General features: G+C 30.3%; 1 protein-coding gene across 1 annotated transcript in view; it reads left to right on the forward strand.

Annotated features, from left to right (window-relative positions):
- Positions 1 to 4,788: 4,788 nt before the first annotated feature.
- Positions 4,789 to 26,314, forward strand: part of LOC139484946 (WD repeat-containing protein 17-like) — a 58,010-nt gene continuing 36,484 nt past the window's right edge. The window contains exons 1-5 of the mRNA XM_071269008.1: positions 4,789 to 4,894; positions 9,984 to 10,112; positions 11,732 to 12,140; positions 12,695 to 12,946; positions 13,367 to 13,656. Coding sequence (XP_071125109.1) covers positions 9,996 to 10,112; positions 11,732 to 12,140; positions 12,695 to 12,946; positions 13,367 to 13,656 — 1,068 coding nt within the window. The 5' untranslated portion in view covers positions 4,789 to 4,894; positions 9,984 to 9,995. The remainder of the gene's footprint in view (positions 4,895 to 9,983; positions 10,113 to 11,731; positions 12,141 to 12,694; positions 12,947 to 13,366; positions 13,657 to 26,314) is intronic.

Here is a 26,314-nt window from a genome sequence, read left to right on the forward strand (position 1 = left end):
AATTCTCAAATTCAAAATGTTCCTTAAAGAGCCTATATGTAATGCATTTTGATGTGTTCTGAATAGCTGAGTTCCAAATTTGTTTAAACTGGTCAATTAATCTAAGTTTGATACTTTTTGGTAACCATTTGGTGAGGTCTGTATTTTGCACATAAAATAAGTTTGAAAATCCGGTATTGTCCAATATATTTTTAATGTTCTTTATCCATAAAATATCATCCTTGTTTGTGTGATATCGGGAATATACAAATTTGTATAATATTGATGATAACTTGTTTTCATCTATAAGCAGCCTGCACCAATATGTTATCATTCGGCATTTAATGCTTATTTCCAATGGGTAACTTCCAGTTTCACCGTACACAATCATGCTTGGGGTAGATCTCTTGAGGTGTAGTAAATGCTTTAAAAATTTGAGATGAACTTGTTCAATAATGTCATTTTTCCCAAATCCCCATACTTCACATCCGTATAGAAGAATTGGTTTCACCAGTTTGTCAAATAACTCTAATTGGCATTCAATTGATAAATTACACTGCCTCCCTTTTTTAATAACGTTGTACATAGCTTTTGTTGCTTTTTCTGATAGTCTTTTCTTTGCTTTATTGAAGGATCCGGATCTTGTTAACAATAGTCCAAGGTAGTTAAATTCTTTCACTATTTCAATTTCATTTTCTTCATAAATGAAATTAATATTATTAGGCTGTCTTCCTTTAGAGAAAATTAAAACTTTAGTCTTAGATGTATTTACTTTAAGTTTCCAAGTATCACAATATTCACTGAAGCAATTTAATTGCATTTGAAGGTCTTCCTTTGTTTCTGACATTAGAACAGTATCATCTGCATATAATAAAATGAACAGCTTTAAATAGATATTAAGGCTAGTTTCAAGGGAGTTCGATATTGATGACAAACCTTTCACATTATGTGATAGCAAAAAATCAGTGAGGTCATTGATATATAAAGAGAATAATAGAGGGGAAAGATTTTCCCCTTGTCTAACTCCAGTGTTACATGGGAAAAAATCAGATTTTTGATTATTGTATATAACTCTTGATTTTATATTGTTGTACATACTATGTATTACTGTATGCATTTTTCCATCAATGTGATTCAATGCCATCTTAAACCATAGGCCGTTTCTCCAAACTGTGTCGAACGCTTTGGCAAAATCAATAAAAACACAAAAGAACTTTTTCTTTTGCGATCTAGCTAGGTCGAAGAGACTTTGTAATATAAATATGTTATCTGTTGTTGAATATTTTTTCCTAAAGCCACTTTGATTGTTATGTATTATTGAAAAGTTCTCGAAATATTTCGTTAATCGTTCATTTTAAGGATGGACGTAAAAAGTTTTCCAAAACAGCTAAGAATAGTGATAGGTCTATAATTTTGCGGATCTTGTTGATTTCCTTTATTTTTAAATAAAGGGTGTATATTTCCAGATAACCAACTGTCTGGTATGATTCCTGTATCAAATATAAGATTGAATAACTTTACAAAGATATTAATGATTTCTGTTGAAGCACACGTAGCTTTGAAGAATTCGTTTATAATTAGGTCATCACCGCTTGCCTTGTTATTTTTCAGGTTTTTTTTATATTTTTTATTATTTCATCGGGCGTAATCATTTCATTTAATAAATTATTTTCGATATTTCTTTCAATCTCTTCGTGGTTTAGCTCTTGTTCTTCTTCTATATTTCCTTGATTTAAATTTTTGAAGAAATCATAAAGTTTTTCAATTGAAATATTTGGTTGTTTCTTCCTAGAGCCTCCATTTAGAATTTTCCAGTACTCTTTTGAGTTCGTGGTTTTCATATTTTTCATATCATTCCGCACATTTTTCCTATACTTTTTTATATTTCTGTTCATGGTATTTTTGTATTGTCTTTCACTGCGTTTTTTATATTCCTGGTTTACAATGGATTTGTTTAATCTATATTTTCTTCTGTATTTTCTCGCATTTTTCCTAGCAATTCTACAATCTATGTTAAACCATGGTTTTTTATCTTGTGATCTTGTACTCTGAGGGGTATTTTCGTTCTTTGACTTGTTTTTTAATGTTCCGAATGTTTTCTTTGCAGAAGTAACAAATATGTTCGTAATATTTTCTACAGCTTTGTTAATAATGTTCGAATCAGCAGGAAAAGATTTGGTTTCTTCAAGATAGTTTTCTATAATTCAGAAATCTTTTCTCTGTCTAAATTTAAAATAAAATCTTCTTTCTTGTTTATATCCCATTTCTTTATTTTCTCTCCGCTCATCGAATATTAATCGGCACATATCCATATTCACATGTACATTTATTTATGTCGACATCTATATCTAAAGGGCTGTGGATATCGGAATATAAACAACTAAAATCTAAAACTTTCGAATTTGAGATAATGTTAATAAAATCTAGCGACCCTATGAAATAATCAACAACTGCAGCATTTTTGCTCGTCCGTTCCCCCGCCATATTTTCTCCTATGCGGCCGTTTATAATATACATATTTGTAAATTTGCATAAATCAAGTAATAGTTTCCCATAATTATTTTTTGTTTTATCTTTATTATTTCTTGCTATCGGTATGTTGTAGATTTCGAATTTATAGGTGTCGTTTTCTGCGATTTCCGGTAAATTCAGAATGTCAGAAATATCATTTCCATCAGTTGGGATAAAATCAGCATCAGTCGATGTTCTACTGTTGAAATCGCCATTTAAGCACATATATTTGCATTTAGTTGAAAATTTTAGAATATCAGTTTCGATTTCGCGAAAGGCGTCGGGTGAACTATATTTTGTGTTTTCCGGTGGAATATAAATGTTAAATCTACTACGATTTGATTGCAGTGTATATGTTCCAGACCGTATGAGCATTTGGACCGTACGCGTACGGTCTGGACCGTATGCGTACCTTTTCAAAATACTCATACGGTCGGACCGTAAGCGTACGGTCTAATTAATATCATTAAGAAGTTACTTAAGTTTATATGTTACAAATGCATGTAACAGATCAACATAACTTAACTCTCAAATATGGATCAGTTCAATTCTAATTGAAATAAAAACTTTATTTTATAATACATGTATTTAAAAAATTCACGCTTATTAAATCTGTTAATATCTTGTTTTTAGCATGTTGATCAGTAATACATTAATTGAAGGATGATCATTGAAATTGACGATATCGGAAGTAAACATAATGTGGGAGGACAATTGTTTAGAATATTAGAAACTTTACTAAAACTGCAAATGCAAAGAAAATTAACATGAATGAACTGCAAACATGTAAATGTAAAAAAATATTACATTACTTATGGTAGCAAGTGTCACCTTGGACGAGAGTACCAAAATAGGATTCAGATATACAATTAAACAAATATTTAATTTCAATTGTTCATTTGTTCATTTTATCCATCTAATTATAATAATAACAATTTATAAAAATAAAAATAAAGATTGTGATAAATTAAAATTGAGAATGGAAATGGGGAATGTGCCAAAGAGACAACAACCCGACCATAGAAAAAAAACAACAGCAGAAGGTCACCAACAGGTCTTCAATGTAGCGAGAAATTCCCGCACCCGGAGGCGTCCTTCAACTGGCCCCTAAACTAATATATACTAGTTCAGTGATAATGAACGCCATACTAATTTCCAAATTGTACACAAGAAACTAAAATTAAAATAATACAAGACTAACAAAGGCCAGAGGCTCCTGACTTGGGACAGGTGCAAAAATGCGGCGGGGTTAAACATGTTTGTGAGATCTCAACCCTCCCCCTAAACTGACTGAAAGATTGTGATAAATGTTTGTTTAAATTTAACCCATATGATCCAATAACATTTATGGTCAGCTCGTACTGGACCATACGCGTATACTCATAATTGATTATGAATAATGACTGAATAATTGACCATTAACTTCGATATTTTTTTGGTAGGGGTGTGCCATTTTTGCCTAAAAAAACGTACCCATTTCAATATAACATTCACTGCAATTCAGTACCTATAGTTATATAAATATTTAAGAAAGAATGACCTATACTTATATACAATATTTAAAATATGACCCATGCTTATATCAGCATTAACGTTATAGAAGATCAAATCAGGAGACAAATTTCAGGGGTTCATTTGGGAACTTATTTGAAAGGTGAACTTTCAAATGAATTCATTTAATTTAATATAATAACTGACCATTAATAATGTAAGATTCTCAATAGCATATTTATATAATGATATGTAGGTCATACCCCAAATCAATATATAGTTATCAAACGTAAATGCATTTTTTAAATATAGGATGTCATTAAAAAGGAGGGTCATTTTTATATAGAATCTCGCAAAATTATGACCCATATTTTTGGCACATCCCCGTATACCCAATAATAGGAAGTTACCCCCCCCCCCCCCCCCCGTGCCTTCTGCCATATTCGCTATCTTCTGTCTCCAGAATGTTTCTATTCTCTTTTTCACATAGATTTTTCAGCTTTCTCTATTTGGAATCGAATTTAAGATGTCAAAAATAGATTCAAATTCATACAAAATTATGAGAGTAATTCCGATTCTAGGATTGGTGGTTCTCCTGACATAGGAGGGAGTTGCAGTACAGGTAACAGGTAACAGGTATATCGTTCACATATACAAACAAGCTATGAGAGGTGTTATCCTTCATCACAAGTTGTCTAATACAAATCTCCTTCTCTATATCGTTGTTTCGCACAATGTTGCCAAAGTTCACTAAAATTTGTCACCTTAAACATGCTTTCTCAAAAGGAAAAGTGAAAGCGGTCACATGACTTGCTGGCAAGGTAAACAAGGGTAAAAATGGATGCCGAGGTCTGCTAAATTGGAAGGAATTATGTCGATAAAATGATTTATCCTTGACACTATAACTGACTACGTATGTTTCTTATGATATATACTTCCATAAAAATATCTTTCACCGGGAAAATACCACGATGAACTCACTGATAATGGATAAAAAGCACATGTTTTGGTATAATTTTCGAAACTTACTGGAATGGCATCAAGTTTATGTTAAAATTACGGGTTTCTTTAAACTTAAAAAGTATGATTAAACTCACAAACTTGACAGAGTATGGCAGTGATAGATCTGTTTTCAAAGAAGATATGCATTGTTATTGGATTTTGGTTTATATTGCTCAAAAGACCGCAATGAATTTTATTACTGTCTGTATCAGTATATCAATTATATCAATTCCCCCCCCCAAAAATGTATGATATGCTGTTAACACTATGTATGATGTATACCAGTCAACTACATGTAGCAAATATTTTCGCCCTAAAACATCTTCTATACGCGCGACTGCATTAATCTTGATTCTAATATGACGACCCTTTATATGATTATTGTCAACCAGTATAATCACAATATATCCGGTAGGTCTTAACACCACCGAACACCCCAAAAGTTTATTATTTTTTTTCCCCGTTATAAATGTGAGTTAAACATAATATTCAAGTTATTAATTCAACAAATCAGAAGATTAAGAGTCCAAATATCTACAGAAAACAGAAAGGAAGAGTCTATAAAAGTAAAAAAACTCACTTTGTGAACTCCGCAGACATCTATATTTTTTTTCCATTTTTTTTCTTTTTCTATCTTTTCTATCATGTCTATAAAATAGTTGAACCAGTAAGGGACGACATCAAAAGTTCAATGTAGGATAAAAAACTTAATTCACATAGTTTTTTCACTGACCCCCCCACCCCCCTCTTAACTTAATTTGGGAAAAATAAATTTATCAATAAAGATATATGTAAAAATCGATTTTTGATATACAAAACTTGCAGAATTTTAACCCCCCACCCCCAAACTATTTGATTTAAGTTTTTTATCCTACATCGATCTTTTGATGTCGTCCCTAATAAGAAAAGAGACAAATAGCAAAATCTAACCGATAAATAGAGATCGAGGATACATGAACTGATTACTAATAATGAATATATATATTATTCTGATAACTCACATTATGTTATCCGAAAAGTGATGAATCCGGAGACGTTTTTTCCTTTTATTGATTATCGATTTTTAACATAAATTATGATGCCCATAAAAATCTAAAATTTGATTAAAATATACGTAATTTAAATTATTTATCGTTTTATTGTATAATATCACAGTTTTTCTTAGTGGTTAGTGGTTTTTGGGGTGTTCGGTGGTGTTCGGTGGTGAAAAGACACACCCCAATATATCTACCTTTTGCGCAAATACAGTAATACACAAAAAGGGCTGTTCCGCGTTATGACCAACTTATTTATACTACCAGGTATTCTCAATTTTCTACATCAAAACCCCCAGGCCAAGATTCAGATACAATGTCTCTATTCTACAGCCAATCAATCAAATAATCCATCTTTCTTTCATGGCATCAGCAATGATCAGATATTTTCTATTGTGACATAAAAAATAGTGGGAACCTCTGTGATGTCCAGTAATGGTGGACAAATAGTGATGTCAATGTGTACTTCACTTTACAGGTTTAAATATCAACTTTAAGTAAAAATTTCAATGGAATAAGTAAATGTCACAGTAGATATAAAGAAGATGTGGTATGATTGTCAATGAGACAACTCTCCACAAGTGACCAAATGACACAGAAATTAACAACTATAGGTCACCTTCACCAATGACCAAAGTCCAAACAGCATAGTTAACTTTCAAAGGCCCTGAAATTACAATGTAAAATTAAACAATTCAAAGGAGAAAACTAACAGCCTAATTTATGTACCAATAATGAATGAAAAACAAACACATAAACAAACAACAACCACTGAATTCCAGGCTCCTGACTTGGGACAGGCATATACATACAGGATGTGATTGGGTTAAACATGTAAGCAGGATCCCCCCTCCTAACCTGGGACAGTGGTGTAATAGTACAACATAAGAACGAATTATAAAATTCAGTTGAAAAAATCTTAACTCATTAGATGGACACAAAAACAAATACTGCACAGTCAGAGTGGACGTGGCTGGGTACTTGTACTTTATACTTTCTCACTTAGTCCTTAGTCGGATTCCTAATCTTCCCTCATCTGAACATTCATAATACCATAAAGATATGATACAACATCCATGACATCTAACATGTCTAACCTGAGCTTTAATCCAATGTATTCAACATGGTTTTTCAGTGGCAAATTTCATATAAAAGAAGATCATGATTTTCCTTTAAAATAACTATTGTCAACTCTCATGATCTTGGCGGGAGCCTACATATATTTTTCCAAAATATTCAGAGTATACTGCTCTGTGCCCAGTTTACACATTGAAGCTTGAATCTCCTGCTATTTTGATGTCATCCACTCATATTGAACTGTTTGTAGTTTACATAATTGTAAGTGTTTGGCATTTTTTTTCACCTCAAAATTTCAGAAATTCAAGAGAACATTTTTTTCTTCAAGGGACAGGGGGTCAATTCGCAACAGAATAGTGTATTGCTCAAAAGCAAAAAAAAAACAAGTTATTCTGTGTCAGAAACCTATTATGTGTAAAATATATAATTTCAATCCAAATTCAGACCTGTATTAAGCACAGATATTCAAATATTGTGTCCATATTTGACCCAACTGTTCAGGGTTGGACCTCTGCGATTGAATACAGCTTGGCTCGGCGAAGCAATTTATTAGAACTCATACTCAAATCAACCAATCAAAATGTCAGATTTCATGTTTCGAGCATGATTTTTGTGCTCCAAGCACTGCATGAACAAAGTTTTATGACTTCAACCCGTGGTAGCTCCATAATTTATATTATTACATCTTTGATTTATGTTTAGAAGTTTCTGTCTGCTATTTATTTATGTCAGTTGTCCTTGACCTTATTTTCATGGTTCAACGACTGCTGTAAAAATTTGAGTTTAGTTGTTTTGTCATGTGTTTTCTCATTCATTATGAGTAATAGAATAACTATATATTGTACATGAATACAAAGTAGGAATAGGTCTACTTTATTTGGTAAATGGAGTGATTGTAAAGTGTACATGTCTGTCTGGCAGACCGAAAGGGTTCATCTGACCATGAACTCATTTTCATGGTCCATAAATGTTAAGTAGTCTAAGAGGGGGCCCACTCCAGTCATGCTTCAGTGATTCTCTAGATAATCAACCAAATTTTTCCCAGAAAAGGGGGGGGGCCCGGCCTCCTGGGCCCCCCTCTTAATCCGCCTCTGGTTTCTCAGATACTATATAAGCAATATGTCAACTTTGATTCATCCATGGAATTATTGTGAGGTGTACATCGCAGGGCTCATCAGACCTTGACCTCAACCTCATTTCCATGGTCTATTGGTCATGCAATGTTTGAATTTCATTGTTTGGTCTATTTTTGTATACTTTTGAGGTCTGTCTGGCAGGGTTCATCTGACCTTGACCTCATTTGCATGGTTATTAGGTCAATATTAAGCTTTCATGGTTTGGTATACTATTAGTATTAAATAGTTCAACTATATTTGGTGTATGGAATGATCATTGATGATAGCAAGGTGTATTGGTCTGTTGACAGGGTTCATCTGACTTTGACTTTGACCTTGACCTTGGATAATAGGAAATATGGTCTACCATATTTGATACCTGGAATGATCGTAAGCATACATGTCTGTCTGGCTTGGATTGTCTGACCCTGGCCTCATTTTTACTGATGAATGAGATGATTCTTAATGTTTATATTATGTGATGCTTCAGTAAAACTTTATCTTTAGAATATCAGCATATAATTCAATCATGGTTAATAGTAAAACAGGCAAGACATTTCAGCGGTCTTGTTTTACTAAATTTTCAACTCTATTTGATATTTTTATGTATTTGTGTTTTGAAGTTGAGGTAATGCAAAATTGTATTTCTAGATTCATGATGTCACAATAAATGTGGTAGTGATGGCATAGAAAAGACCTTTCTACATGTTGTTGTAAAACATTATACATTTTGTCCATAGAATTTTGTCAGACATTTTTTTGACTCACAAACTAATTAGAGCACCTGCAAATTCCAATCAATTGATTGACCTCATTGTTTTTCCTTATTAATAACGCCTTTTATGTAAATCATTATTTGTTACTTGAATTTGTTTACTATTTTCAAAAAACAAAGCAGACAACTTTGCCAAATTTTGTGAAGAACTAGACTTTATCTCCACTGCTAAATCCCTGTGAAAATTCATAATAGTTAATAAAGCTTACATTTTAAACTACACATAACTATTACCTTTCAACAGTTGAGTCTAATTAAGCCTCAATCACCTACATGACCTAATGTTTTAATATTTCTTTTTTCATGCAGACATCCTCTGGCCTACATGTACTTTTAAAATTTTGTCTTTTATTGAATACTTTCAGCACTTTGTGAAATCAGAAATCATACTTTATGTTTGAGAAAATGCAAATTGAAGGTTAAATATTAAAGTCAGAGTGTCATGACCCTAATACCTCCATTCCTCTTCAGAGACAAGATAACATCAGTCCTGAAATGTATATTATTCATAAAAATTAGTTAGAATTATAGGAAGAGTGCAAAAGTTTTACACCCTTATGGTTTGTCTGTAATATCTATAATACCTGTCTCTTTATAACACATGTTAGTGTTACCTTTACCTTATGTAATTTTATTTGTCATTTTAAAAGCATTAAAGTTTAGATTGATTCTTTTTAAATTGAATGGCCTTATAATAAAAATGAAATTTGTTGTGATTGTCCGATTGATTTTTTGGTCAACAATAGATATTGTTAGATTATATTGATGAGATATAAACATGCAAGTCAGTATCTCTATACATTTCCTAATTAAGTACCATGGGTGGTTTAGTAATTTTGATTTCTTGGGATTTCATTGTCATAGATAAAACTGAAGTGTAATTATTATTTGGTGGTTATCAGAAGTTTATGTAAATGTCTTCGTATTAAATATGAGGTGCTTTCAGCAAGAATGTTTTCTTATAAATAACATGTAAGTTATAGTGATTGAATATTTCAGAATTGGAAGAGAATGGCTAAACAGGTTGGATTACTTCCCGCAGGCTGTCAACCCTGGAATGTGGACGTTGTGGCCGCCAGTGGGGACAGATTTGTTTACTGTGCCACACTATGTGTCTATATTTATCAGGTAAACTAAAAAATACTATAATAGAGGTTGCAGTTTTATTCTTTAGATGTATGAAATATTTGCCACTGGATGTTAAGCAAACCATCAAGTCAATCAATATAGCTATCAATCTGTTTAATATAAATTCTGTAGAAGGCAATTTTCAAAATAATGATTTTAGAATGTCAATTTTCAGAATAATGATGTTAATATTTATCTGTTAGTATTTTGCTACTTATCTCATGTTAATAGATTATTGTATTGATCCTTTGATTATATCCGAGGGCTATTATTATAACGACCTTTCTATATTGCTTTTTATGTGAAGCTAATTTTATATGTATACATATGGCTTTGTCTGTTGAGATTGTTTTAAAACATCCTGTATAATCAATGAAAACAATTTGTTCTTATAAGGTTGACATTTTCTGAAAATTATTTATTTTTATCATCTTGCACAGAAAAATAATGATATACTTTGAAGAGCAGACACTAAAGATTATTTACAACATTTTTGTATTTTTCTTATAATTTGAACAATTTTTCGTTTTAAATAACATACTTAAGGTGGTACCCGACACTTTCACTAAAATTAATTTGGCTCGTTTAATTTTCCTAAAATTTTGCCAAAGTATTTACTTTGACCCTTAAACAAAAATATAAAAAATTTCAAAAATTTTGAACCAACCGTTTTGTCAGAAAAATTACACTGGTTATATAGCACTTTCACTTTGACAAAAAACAATTTTGATCATTAAGAAGCTTTTAAATATTCCTTTTACAACACAACGTAATTAAAAGGTTTAGCTGACTTTACAGAGTTATCTCTCTGTAGTGATAGGTACCACCTTAAAGACATACAAAAATGTAAAACATTATTAAAAGTAATTACTTCTCTTTATTGGAATTCATAGTCAAGAAACAAAAGGGAAAGTACTTAGAATGTATATCAATTATGTCATACTTTGAAAAAAAAAATTGTAAAACAAACATCCAAACAAAATTGTCTGATAGGTCAAATTTTCCCAACATCTTCATGTTTTAGTATTATTTTTATATTAAATTGAAAATAACATTTATGTATAGTTTCCCTGTGCACAACACATTCCTAAATATTATACTATCTAATACAATTTGAAAAACAAATATTTGAAATGTTTGAGAAATTTAAACCAAAGTAACCCTAAGTACAGAACACTTTAACTGTATGCATGTTAACTTTTCCAGAAGGAGTTTAATATATGAGCTGCCTCAGATGGAAATCTACCTTATATGCTAGTGCATGTAAATATGTACATGTTTAAGACTTTGACTAATGTTGGAACTTTCAAATAAGAAATAAAAAATGAATTTTGGTCTGTTACTTTCTGGTTCTTAGAATAAACAAATTTTCAAACAGTTACAGACTTTCCAAAAAGATTTTTTTCAACTTGAAATATGTTCACAGTATTGATATTAATTTGCATACAGTCGATTTCTATCCTAAACAGCTTATATGCTTTATTTGTTTTAGTTATTTAAAACTGTTTATATGTCAGAGTGTATTATTTAAATAATATCAATACACAAGTACTGCTATCATTGCACAAAATTATTAGCCTTTCATATATAGTTTTTATAAACTAAATTGTTTGTTTTAGTTGGATCGAAAGTTCCAAGAATTCAGACTGGTTTCCATCATGTCAGAGCACAAGAAAACTATAACAGCCATAGCCTTTAACCCTAGGAACCCTGACCTCTTAGCAAGTGCTGGAGCTGACAGAAAGGTTATTATATGGAATGTGGCCAATCAAAAATTGGTTGCTAGAATGGATACAGCTGACACACCTAAAGCCATTGGTTGGTGCTATGACCAATTAGATACCTTGTCTTTTGCTGGTGGGAAAGGACCTGTTCAAATGTGGAAATTCCAGGATGGACTGATGATAAAAACATGTAGGGAAGCTTCAGGGTTTCCTTCAAATATTTTGTTGTTGAGATGGCATCCTAAGAATACAGGGCGGCTAGCTGTTGGTCATCAGAATGGTGCAATATCTATTTGTAATGTAGGTTAGTATTTAAAATGTAAACTATATTAATATAGGATTTTTTTTCCTATAATCTTTGAACATATTTTCTTACTTTTTTCGAGAATATAGTTGATATAATAATGAAAGATATAGAGCAGTTTTTGTTAGATCTAATAAAGGACTGTGTTTCCCTCAATTTTTAGTTTGTTACCCCGATTTAGTTTTTTGTCCATGGATTTATGAGTTTGAACAGCGGTATACTACTGTTGCCTTTATTTACATACTAATAACTATTAATAAATGCTAAGGTGTCAGAAATTAAAAGTTCCTTGAAGTTCATAATAGAAGTTCTAAATAGAAAAAAATGTAATATCATTCTATCGAAATAAATGTTAAAGAATATTTAATCCAACAGTAACAGTTATTATGACATTGTTTATAACAAATTTTCCAGTGCAACTTCTGTTAGGTGGAACAAATAAATGTTGAAAAGCATGACAAGGGAAACATGACCAAGAGTGGTCATTATAGGATTCTGATGATATTTGTAGGAAGTGTTATTTTCCTAATTCTAATAATTTGTCTTGTTTGTAGGAGGTAAAAGTTACAAGAATACCTTAGGACCTGAAGATGAAGATGATTCTGAGGTGGAGGACCCAGTGTCAAGTCTACAGTGGGACCCTCTATCTACAGACTACTTAATAATGTGTAATGTCCGAGCTGGTGTACGACTGATTGACACAGAGTCACAGTCAGTAATCATGAAGTTTACCCCACCTAGTGCTGCGTCTAGTATTAGTGCTATGTCTTGGATAAATAACGCTCCTGGGATATTTGTTACTGGTGGTAGGTTTAGGTTTTAAGTTAAAAGTATTGTATAACACATCAGGCTACAGAAAAATGAATATAGCATATTTATAAAAGTAATTCATAAACCAAATTTTGATTCTCTGTAAATCCGATTTCTGGAACAAACAATGATAATTTCCAAAAAGTCTGATACAAGTGTATCTTTAAAATGAAATTAAGTGAAATTTAAATATTTGAAAATTAAGGTAACAGGAGATATTGAGGAAAGATATTGAGACATCAAATAGTAACATGTGTACACCAAAATTAAGGAGACATTCAAGAAAGAAAATATGGTAATTTAAGTCAGGAAAGTTTAAACCCAAGAGTTATAAAAACATTTACTAATTTTTGAAGATGTAAAAAAATATTTTTTGTAAATATTTCATCTTTATTTTTTTTCTTTTGATTTTTCAGATGTAAGAAGTGGAATTTTAAGAATTTGGAATGTTTCTATGTCTAAACCAATAGAAACTATCAAGATAAAAAAGACCGGTATACATGCTTTACAAGCCATAACGACTAAAATAATGAAGTCTAAAGATAGAGAAGGTCATGTGTCATCTACAAGTGCTGCTGACTCTCCTGCACTGGTCAATCAGGCTCATTTCGCTGTACCTCCAGCACAAATACTGTGTACATTCCATGATGGGGGAGTAGGCTTGTATGATCTTGGACTAAAGAAGTGGAAATTTTTACGAGAAGAGGTAATTGTAATTTTTTTGTTTATGCTTTTTAGGTTGTGATGTGATGTATATGGGTTATCTGGAAATATATTCTGTAAATTGAGAAATTAATACATTTATTTATTATTGCATTGTGAAATATTTAACATTGGCAAACATGCAAAATTTATTATACATGTGATTGCAAAAATTTTACTACATGTATAGAAATTATGAATGCAAGTTTTTAAAATGACACACTTGATACTTTAGCATTTTTACACTCATAATTTCTGTATTAGTCCTTATTAAAAATATTATACTGTAATAATTTTAGTGCCAATTTAAACAGTCTACATTTCTGTACCTAGCATTCTAATCGTAGATACAATGGAATTTTGACAGGACGAAAATGAAAAAAAGTTTAACATGATAATTTGAATTTTTCCTCAGACATTTTTGTTTTACAGTGAGATGCTTGTAGGTGTTACTGTAAAATTTTACCTATAGCTCAACCTGTTTTTAAAATTGTCAACACAATAGGGACATTTAAATTGACCAGTTGGTATTGTTAGATTTAAATCTACCTTGATGCTACCTGTAAAAAAATTTATTCACCTAACCAAAAGTTTCAGCATGCTTTTTTCCTGAACTTTTTGTTACCTAGGATTATTCTATTGAGAGATTTTTATTTTACTGTCATTCAAAATCTTATGAGTGATCAAGCCAAACAAGAATGACTATATCATATATTTTCTTTTCTTGCAGTTACATGTAATTTAAAATGACATGACCTAAAATGCACTACATTTCATCTAAATGTTTGCATAGCCACTACTAGCAGTGTTTAATACCCTAAATAATCCAGTCGTAATATTTCACTCACTTTAATGAAACCTCAAAATCATATTTGAATAAACAATTTCATTAATTTATTTACACTAATATTTGACATCTCATCCAGAATTCCAATGATTTTAAATAATTCCCAATTTTATTCATTTTTCACTACTTCACTAGATTTTTTTCTAAATCCATAGTATAAATTCTGATTAACTTCCAATTATATACATCCTAATTTAACAGGTGCAGAATCTATACATAATTCAGAATCATTTCCATTACTATATTCCAAATAGTTATCCTCACTTATATTTTGTAATATTTTATTTATATTTTTACTATATATCACCTGATTTTAATATATCCACAGTAAACATTTTATTTCATTTCCTATAATAAATTTCCAAATCAAACAATATTTGATTCAGAATTTTATAATGACTATTTCCAATTTCACATTCACTTAAAACATTTCCTCATGTTAGGAATATTTTAGAATATTTTACTTTCATTTTTCACTTTATCACTAGATTAGACTATATACACTGCATTACTTCAACATTTTATTTCATTTCCTATAATAATTTCCAAATCAAACAATATTTGATTCAGAATTTTATAATGACTATTTCCAATTTCACATTCACTTTTAAAAAACATTTCCTCACGTTAGGAATATTTTAGAATATTTTACTTTTATTTTTCACTTTATCACTAGATTAGACTATATCCACTGCATTACTTCAACATTTTATTTCATTTCCAAGATCCCATTTAAATAGGGAATCATCTTAAATTTGTAATAGATCCCAAAATTAATAATGAATATTTCAAAAACCACATTTAAAGCCACAGAAACATGTTGGATGAACTCACACTATATCTCCTACTTGAATTCCAGTTTTGAAATTTTTAAATCTTTGACACAACTAAATCCCATCGTATGAAAAATTGAATTCCTTTAGTGAACCAGTGTTTTCCATTCGGCATTTAAGCCGGGTGTGCCGACCACCTTCTTTTGAAAGCCGACCACCTTTCGATTTTAGGAGGTGGTCGGCTTTTTTTTCAAAATCCGGATTTTTTTCGGTTCCGTACCGTTAAAATTTGAATACTAATCCCGCCTTGTTTTCATTGACAAAGATGGCGTCCAATCGTCAAATTTCAATGTTTTCATTCATCAATCGGGGGAAAAGAAAGGAAGATGACGATGATGATAAAGAAAATACTAGACCAATTAAGTTAAATAAAATTGATAGTAATGTTGAAGTTGTGGAAATTGAACAAAAATCAACCAAACAACGGAAAAGACACGCAAGTGAAGACAAATATAAGCAAGACTTCAAATGACTTACAGTCACAGAGGAAGGATACTACTGTTCTGTGTGCCAAACATACGGCACAAAAGCAAGAAACAGAATAGAAACCTGGATCGAAAGGCCTTAAATCCATGCTGATGCATAACATTGTAAATGAAAGAAGAGATAAAAGAGATAAATTTTTGAAAAAATAAAATCAAAAAATATTTGACAATTAATATGACTACTTTATGTTTGTTCAACTGCATAAAATGTGAATATTATACTAATCTTTATTTCTGTAACCCCCACGTGCACCCACAGTAAATTAAAAAAGGTTTGGACATTTAAAACCTTAAACCACCCGGTTGCAAGTTATTTTTTTAAAACACCCACCTTACCTTAGTGAAAAAAGGAAAACACTGTGAACACAGCATTTTATGCACAAAACTCCCACTAATATTATAATAGATTTCAAAGAAAAAACACAGCAAGGTATACTCCAAAATCATTTCGAATTTTATATGTACAACATCATATGTAAGCCCCACAAAACGGTTTGAATGAATTATTTCCTCCTTGATGTCCTTCATGACAATAAAATCTTGAAAGAAACACATCACATTTTAAGAAGCAAAATTGCTATAAAAAGTCTGAGTAGTGAATTCAAATAAAATAAATCCAATATTATATGCACAATGACACCAAAAGATTTAAAACATTGCAAATAATAATCCAAAATGAGAATCTTGAAGGGTCATGTGAAGAAAAAAACAACATATCCCTCTGAAAATTTAAACTGTAAACACCCTGAACAGCTATTTCTTGTTTCACTGGCAGCTGGACAATACTATGTATAAGGGTTCGAATTTTAAAGAAGCATTTTGGTGTAAAAACAGTTTAAATTTTCAAACATAGTAATACATATTTGTTTTAATCATTTACTGATTTAGAATTTTAGGTAAAAAATAGATAAATCAAATATATCAGGGATTTGATACAATGAAAACCAAATTATTTTCTTCCCTATCAATTTTTAATAGAATAATCCTAGGTAAGAAAATCTTCAGGAAAAAAGCATGCTGAAACTTTGGGTTAGGTGAATAAAAATCTGTACAGGTAGAATCAAGGTATATTTAAATCTAACAATACCAACTGGTCAATTTAAATGTCCCTATTGTGTTGACAATTTTAAAAACAGGTTGAGCTATAGGTAAAATTTTACAGTAACACCTACAAGCATCTCACTGTAATAGAAAAGACACCATTAATAATGTATCTAACTGTATAATGAGGGGGTGAACAGCTAAAAAGGGAGGTGGAAGAGAGTATCCCCTTTTTGCACCCCCTCTATAATGCATCATTAAAATATAATTGAATTAAAAATAATCGTATGCTTCACTAAATTTCAAAGTAAATTCAGATGAATTGTCACTATAAAGGCAAGGAAATATTAAAAGAAAAACAAGCTATGAAAAAATGTTTATTTTAATATGCCAAAGAATCATGTTATTTTTGTTAAAATGAAAACACAAAAACATGTTAAATGTAACTCACTAACATAAGTACATATGCAGATGTAAAAAAAAAGCTCATGAATGCTTCATTTTATCATGAGTCATATGTATGACCCTTCCTGGAGTTGTATCTTAAATAGATTTACCTTTAGATGAAATATGGAAAAAGCTAGGTTAAAACACATGTTTTAACACTAATTCTATTAAATTAAGATGGCTTAACAATTTCTTCTGTTCACAAAGCATTATGAATACTATGGATACATGCTAAAACAACATTTATATCAATTGTTTAAAGACTGATAGATCTATGAATTGGTAAAAATCTGTTAAGGTATCTGAATCAATTTTGATATTTTAGAAATAATTATCAGGTAAAAAAGAAGTAGGATTCCATTACTAATGTTTTAGCTTAGCTATTTTCTTACTAATAATTTCCCAATGAATGCCATATCTGAATTGGTTTAAACTCCAAACAAGAGAACAGAAAACAAACATAATGCAAAGAACATGGTTGACATGAGTTAGAAACAATGTATAATGTCTGTTTGAAATTCCAATTTTTTTTTCTGCCAAGAAAATGAGGCAGGTCTTTTGCATTGTGTCAAGCTCACTAAGCTTTATTAAGAATTTAAATGAAAATTATTTCTATTACTTGACAATTGTTCTTATTGACATTATCTAGATTTAAAGATGTGGCATGATTGCCAGTGAGGCAACTCTCCATCCAAGTCACATTTATAAAAGTAAACTATTATAGGTCAAAGTATGGTCTTCAACTTGGAGTGTTGGCTCACATGGAACAGCAAGCTATAAAGGGCCCCCAAAATGACTAGTGTATAACCATTCAAACAGGAAAACCAATGGTCTAATATATATAAAATTTTTAAAAGAAACTAGAAACATTTATGAACCACATCAACAAACAACAACTACTGAACATCAGATTCCTGACTTAGGACATGTGCAAACAATTGCAGTAGGTTTAAATGTTTTAATGGTGCCAAATCTTTACCCTTATCTGAAACAATAGTATAACATCACAACATAGAAAGACACGCTATAAAATATCAATTATCTACCTGTACTAACCAAGACTTTTCACATTGTTATCGCCAGCCACTTTGTTAGTTTGAAGCGATTGTTTTGCTAAAGATTTAATTGATCACTGTGTAGTCATGTTGTGTGTTTCACAGCTTCATATTCATGTTTGGTTTCAAATCATGCACACACATAATATAACAAACATCCATTAGTGAAAGATACAAGCAATCTTGCTTGTTAAAATACAAATTAATCTTAGGCCAATTAGAATTAATTGATAGATTTTCATCCCCGCCCGCCCCTCTGAAATCTTCCCGCCCCGATTTTTTTTTATTTTTGAAAAAAAATTACGATTTCTGGATTTTGCTCATTTCCGTTACCGGTAACCGTCGATATTTCGTTTCGTGTAAAACTTCCTGTTTCAAATTTCGGTTTTCATATTTCTTAGAGTATTCTAACTGAATGATTAAGTCGATATATTCTGCTGATCTGTGATGACAACATCATTTACCGAGAATAAAGATTGATTACGAGAAGGGCGTGAAATATTCGGGTAACGAGTAATACGCTGTGTCCAAGAACGCAAATCGCCGTACACTATGTCACAAATGACACAAATGTTTGTGAGTAAAACACCTTGGATTTATTTTATTTATACAATGACTTTGTGTCAAGAAATTTGGACTGAGAAGGAAACCCAAAAGCGTCAGAATCGTGGAACACATTTGACTGAAATAAAGAAATTGACACAAGCATGAACTTTTTAGATTAATGACCGTATTTTGAGTTCAAAAAATCGACACACATACGCATTTTTTATTTATTAATTTACAGCAAGCTCTTAGAAATAAATTTAGCCATGCCTTTCGTTTTTTGTAAAAAAAAACAAAAAAAAACAGCAAACATCCTCTGTCCCAATACCCACGATAGAGTCATTAAACAACTTTATGTTCTACATTGTAATTATATTTGAATCTTGCATATTAAGGACCAACCCTATTATTTCAACACTGTTTGAGTTTTCATTTTATTCTGTACTTATCGTACTCATGTTGCATACCAATGTATTTGCTTCATTGTATTAGGACAACAAAACATAGCTTATAAAGCAAAATACATTTGATGTAGGTAGTCCAACTGAAGAGAGCATTTCTTCACATTTCTGCTGTTTACTATAAAATAGGTTTCTAAAACGGCAAATACATGTAAAACAGTGGTTGCCAATCAGAGATAAATATTTACGAATTTGAAAAAGCAGCACCAGCATATGGAGTAAATGTGTCTCAATATTGATACGTTACTCTAGAGCTAGCTCAAAGTACGCTGATTTTGCTAAACGAGGAATACTGCTTTCTCAAAAGTTGCTAAGACAGGGCTATGAATCATCAAATTAAGGTCATCACTTAATTTTATGGTTGCCATCATGAGCTGATTAGCCATTATGACAAAAGCCGAGTGTCAGAAATCATATCTCAGTGATATTGTTCCTCAGTCATAACAACCTTCCATCATTACCGAACTGAGCAAAGAAATAACATGACAGGTGCCGTATACGGTGAAGGAAATGCTAACCCTTCCGGAGCACCTGATTTCATTCCTGGTTTTTAGTGTTGTTTCCTACTTATTATTTGTAACTGTTGATGTAAATGTCTTTCAGTTTTATGAGTCTTTGGTTACTCCTTGGTTTTGATTGTTATTGTCTTATACACGATACCTTATTGATGTATTTACATGATATAAGCTTATCATTACACTTGCATATATATGATTGAATAACACGTGACAAGAAGGTTTCATATGAAATAAAATTTAAAAAATAAAATCCTCCCACCCGCCCGATTTTTTTCAAAAATTTGGATGAAAATCTACTAATTAATTTTAACTGGCCTTACTTGTTGAAAAATGTTGAAATAATACAAATTAATCTTAATTGTTGAAATACAAATTAATCTTACTTGTTGAAAAATACAAATTAATCTTAATTGTTGAAATATAAATTAATCTTGCTTGTTGAAATACAAATTAATGTTACTTGTTGAAAAATACAAATAATCTTGCTTGTTGAAAAATACAAATTAATCTTACTTGTTTAACTACAAATTAATGTTACTTGTTGAAAAATGTTGAAATACAAATTAACCTTACTTGTTAAAAAATACAAATTAATCTTAATTGTTGAAATATAAATTAATCTTGCTTGTTGAAATACAAATTAATGTTACTTGTTGAAAAATACAAATAATCTTGCTTGTTGAAAAATACAAATTAATCTTAATTGTTGAAATACAAATTAATGTTACTTGTTAAAAATACAAATTAATCTTACTTGTTGAAAAATACAAATTAATCTTACTTGTTTAACTACAAATTAATGTTACTTGTTGAAAAATGTTGAAATACAAATTAACCTTACTTGTTAAAAAATACAAATTAATCTTAATTGTTGAAATATAAATTAATCTTACTTGTTGAAAAATACAAATAATCTTGCTTGTTGAAGTAAGAATAAAATTTATACAAGTTATCTCACTTTACCATTGATAAATTTGTCTAAGTAATAAATCAATAGCAGCACTTGAAGATAAATAGGATCCCCTTCAATGCAGTGTAACTTGTTGATTTCAGGTGAAATATAAAGTTCGAGATAAGTTCAAATTCGAGCAAAAGTCTGAGATATTTGTAATTTATGTACAGAATGACAATATTGCTGGTTCATTTGACAGAAATCTATCTCTGTTTGCCTCCAAACAGCAAACAATGACAATAGTTTTCTTATAACATTGTAATATGCCATTTCTAAAAAAATAGAGTGAAGGTAACTCAGGTGCTCATATTCATGAAATTTCAAGCAAAAATAAACATACAAGTAATCGGCTTTTGGTTGTGTATATATATGGACCTAGACCTTACTTTTGTTATGTTTTTGTGTAAATAGAAAAATTTTCATCAGTATTTCTTGTTTAAGTTATTTGTTACATTGTAAAAACAGTGAATTTATGGACCAGAACATCTTTTTTCCCCAACAATTATCATGATTTAATATTATTCTTATAAAAAAGAATTCAGGAAAATTGTTATTTTGGTATATAGTTCGAACAACATTTATTTAGTAATATTTAAATATGAATTATGTAAGAAAGTCTATGGATTTCATTACAGGGATATTTTAACGATAATTATTGATTAGTTTACGAGACTTGATGAATTTAAGATAATTATAGAGAGATTTGTTTTGTTGATTTTATAATGCATTTTTTTCTATTTATTTTTAAATCAATTTTTATTTCAAAAAGTTTAAAAGTCAGAGTTTGTCATTCCCAAGACCCATGCAAAATGTCAAAATTCTGCTACACAATGCAGGGTTATTAATGAGGACAAGTAGAAAAAAATAAAGTGTTTTATTAATGTCCTTCTTTTACTTTAAGGGTTCCTATACTTTAGGGTTAGGGTTCATTTATGGTCCTGGGTAGGTATGGGTAAGGGTGAAGGGTAGTTAAGTTAAGCTTGATATGGGTAACAAAAACAGAAAACTGTATAGATAGATATGTTAGTTCTTTTAGTTTTACTCATTTTTATAGTGTGAACAACCAGTATTTCTGTTATAAATCAAGTGCTACAGACCAAAAGTTTAGAAACAAATTATAAATGAGTAAAGGGACAATATTTTTGCAACATTTAAAAATCTTTTCAATAGAAACATTAACAACATAACTCCAATATATACTGTAAAAGCAGAAATTTTTGTGGAGGATTTAATTTCGTTTATTTCGTGGGTAGATTATATCCATGAAATTAAAACCCCAACGAAAATTTAACCTCCAATATCACTTACATTTAAGGAAACCATGAAATAAATCCCCTTGAAATCTTATTGAGAGACAACACCACAAAATTTTAACCTCATGAAAATTAATGTTACTACAGTATATGTACAATCAAAATTAATGTTACTACAGTATACATACAATCAAAATTGTTTTTCAGTTGAAACATAGATATCATTTACTTTCATTTAGTAGATTAATACAATAAAATATATAGCAATTAAGAGGAACATTGCAACATAAGACAATACAAAACAAACTTTGTCTAAGCTTGATGCCAGGTATTTGTAGGTAATGATATCTTTATGCAGTGGCATAACTTGGTTCTTTCTCCGTTTCCGACACATGGACTTTAGTGTGTATTGTAGAAATCCTCTAATCTCAGTCGGATGTTTATGGAAAAAATAGGAGTTTATCAAGTTAAAAAACATGATGATAGCACTTGTTGTAAATACCATTATAAATACTATGAGAAATGATATAGGATTTGAAGTAGCTGGTATTTTATCTGACGCTAGTGTCAAAAAGATGACAAACGACAATAAGATAGTCACTCCATATGATAGCCTTTCACCGGATTCATGTGGAAGTAAAAAGACGAGCGGATTCAATAAAGATAGAAGAGTAATCGGTAAAAATACCAGGATGTTATAATACAGCGGTACTCGTTTGATTTTTAGTGTCACTTCATATGACATATTCCCAAATAGCTGATTTATTCCAACTTTTGTACTTAAAATGTTCCTGTCTGGGTTCTGAGTTGCATACAGATCTGTATAAGGAATTTCTGCAGGTTGTGTAAATACTTGCCAAGCAGCATCCCATACTACAAATGTCAATGAACACTCTTGTTCATCAAATGGAAATTTCTTTATGTTAGCTGGACATTTTGAATTTATGATATCCCCTGGCATCCAAAAAATACTTCCATCATGCTGAACAAAGACTTTGATTAAACTATTAGCGCCGAATGTTTTAATCTGATGTATGTCGTTTATAAGTAATAAATACGGAAACCAAACAGTTGATTTAAACACACTTATTTCTGTAATGTTGTTATAATCGATAGGGTTCCATTTAAGTGAGGAGTCAGTCCAAGACATATTAATGTTGGCCGATAGTGATATTATTCCGTCAACCTCGTCAAAATGGTTTATTCCTAGATTGCCGAATAGTATAGAAATCCTCATATTGTCAGAATTATTTAGAACTGGTTTTAACTCAGGATTATAGCTGTCAAATAAATCATTGTACAGTCTTTTGTAGTCATCAATGTTTTGACATAATGTTATATTAAAGAAAACTATCATTACACAAACCTGTAGCACTTCCTTACTCATCTTGAAGACTCCTCAAATAAGCATCACTTCTTTACATGAGACTTATATACGATTTTATATATAGTATGAATTTAGTTTACCTTATTGTAATATTGGATAGCAATATCATTATTTTTTAAAAATTTTACCAAATTAATCATATATATTTGAATAAACATGATAAATGAGACAATATATCCATTAAACTTCTGTTTACAGTAATCCAATTTAAGTTATTATTTTGAAATTTTAAAATAAGAACAACTCATTATTTTGTTTGTTTTGTCAAAAGGATTATTTTTTAGTAGATCCTTTTTATTGTAGAAACAATTATCTGTTGAAGACTATTTACTTAGGTTGATGCATTTATTTAATGGACCAAAACTTTAATTAGTTTTTGCTATTTTTAGCTGTTGCGTATGGATTGCATGTATTGTTAGTTTCAGTACAAACTACTTATAAAATAACATAGCAAAGATGATTATTGATTTGTTCTTTGTATAAATGATCCGGCATTATTTCTAATTTCAGTGCAATATAAATGGTTGCTAACAGTCATAAATGACAACACATGAAGCAAATTTTTTTTTGCTTAAAGGGGTATTAGCTGCCAAATTCCAGCCTACTGAATTTATTCAGACTCCCAAATTTTATTTTATATACTGTATATATACTGTTTAAAACAAAATAAAAAACAACAAAAGATCCTTACAATATACATCTTTGTAATACCCGATGTCTGAATATTATTATGATGTATCCTCATTTCGTGTGTATTTCTGGCTGGAATGCATGCACAACCTATCTCCATCAAAGCATTGTCTTGGACAGTTTCAAATTCAGTGCTGATCAAATATTTGTGAAAGAGTTATGCCCCTTAGAAGTATTAAGTAAATCAGAAAATGCAAAACGAATAATGCACTACATTTTCTCTCTAGCCTTCATTTCTTTATGAAAGATAATAATGAAAATTGAAAAGAAAAAAAATGTTAAGTTATTACCCTTATTTCAACAAAATTGAATCAAACTACTTACTACTTTATATGAAATATTATTTCCATATTCAGCTGTTATAAATGTTTTTATTCTAAATTGTAGGCAATGCCTCTTTAAGAGACATAAGAAGTGAAATAAACCTATTTACTTTTCTGATTTGTAGGGACATAGAAATCCTATTGCAAATGAGTGAATATTTTGTATTAAGGGTTAAGGTTTGTTACTTTTCTGTTTTGTAGGGACACATAGACACCATATTTGAGTGTATATTGTGTCCTGATGATGTTGATTGTTACTTTTCTGTTTTGTAGGGACACATAGAAACCATATTTGAGTGTATATTGTGTCCTGATGATGTTGATTGTTACTTTTCTGTTTTGTAGGGACACATAGAAACCATATTTGAGTGTATATTTTGTCCTGATGATGTTGATTGTTACTTTTCTGTTTTGTAGGGACACATAGACACCATATTTGAGTGTCTGAGATATTTGTAATTTATGTACAGAATGACAATATTGCTGGTTCATTTGACAGAACTCTATCTCTGTATGCCTTCATACAGCAAACATTGACAATAGTTTTCTTATAACATTGTAATATGTCATTTCTAAAAAAACAGAGTGAAGGTAACTCAGGTGCTCATATTCATGAAATTTCAAGCAAAAATAAACATACAAGTAATAGGCTTTCGGTTGTGTATATATATGGACCTAGACCTTACTTTTCTTACGTTTTTGCGTAAATAGAAAAATTTTCATCAGTATTTCTTGTTAAAGTTATTTGTTAAAAACAGTGAATTTATGGACCAGAACATCTTTTTTTCCCAACAATTATCATGATTTAATATTTCTTATAAAAAAGAATTCAGGAAAATTGTTATTTTGGTATATAGTTGGAACAACATTTATTTAGTAATATTAAAATATGAATTATGTAAGAAAGTCTATGGATTTCATTACAGGGATATTTTAACGATAATTATTGATTAGTTTACGAGACTTGATGAATTTAAGATAATTATAGAGAGATTTGTTTTGTTGATTTTATAATGCATTTTTTTCTATTTATTTTTAAATCAATTTTTATTTCAAAAAGTTTAAAAGTCAGAGTTTGTCATTCCCAAGACCCATGCAAAATGTTTAAATTCTGCTACACAGGGTTATTAATGAGGACAAGTAGAAAAAAATAAAGTGTTTTATTAATGTCCTTCTTTTACTTTAAGGGTTCCTATACTTTAGGGTTAGGGTTCATTTATGGTCCTGGGTAGGTATGGTTAAGGGTGAAGGATAGTTAAGTTAAGCTTGATATGGGTAACAAAAACAGAAAACTGTATAGATAGATATGTTAGTTCTTTTAGTTTTACTAATTTTATAGTGTGAACAACCAGTATTTCTGTTATAAATCAAGAGCTACAGACCAAAAGTTTAGAAACAAATTATAAATGTGTAAAGGGACAATTTTTTGCAACATTTAAAAATCTTTTCAATAGAAACATTAACAACATAACTCCAATATATGTGGAGGATTTAATTTCGTTTATTTCGTGGGTAGATTATATCCATGAAATCAAAACCCCAACGAAAATTGAACCTCCACATAATACCACTTACATTTAAGGAAATGATGAAATAAATCCCCTTGAAATCTTATTGAGAGACAACACCACAAAATTTTAACCTCACGAAAATTAATGTTACTACAGTATACATACAATGAAAATTAATGTTACTACAGTATATACATACAATGAAAATTAATGTTACTACAGTATACATACAATGAAAATTAATGTTACTACAGTATACATACAATGAAAATTAATGTTACTACAGTAAACATACAATGAAAATTAATGTTAC

This window comes from Mytilus edulis, chromosome 8 (genome assembly GCF_963676685.1).
Source record: "Mytilus edulis chromosome 8, xbMytEdul2.2, whole genome shotgun sequence".
Classification (NCBI taxonomy): domain Eukaryota; kingdom Metazoa; phylum Mollusca; class Bivalvia; order Mytilida; family Mytilidae; genus Mytilus; species Mytilus edulis.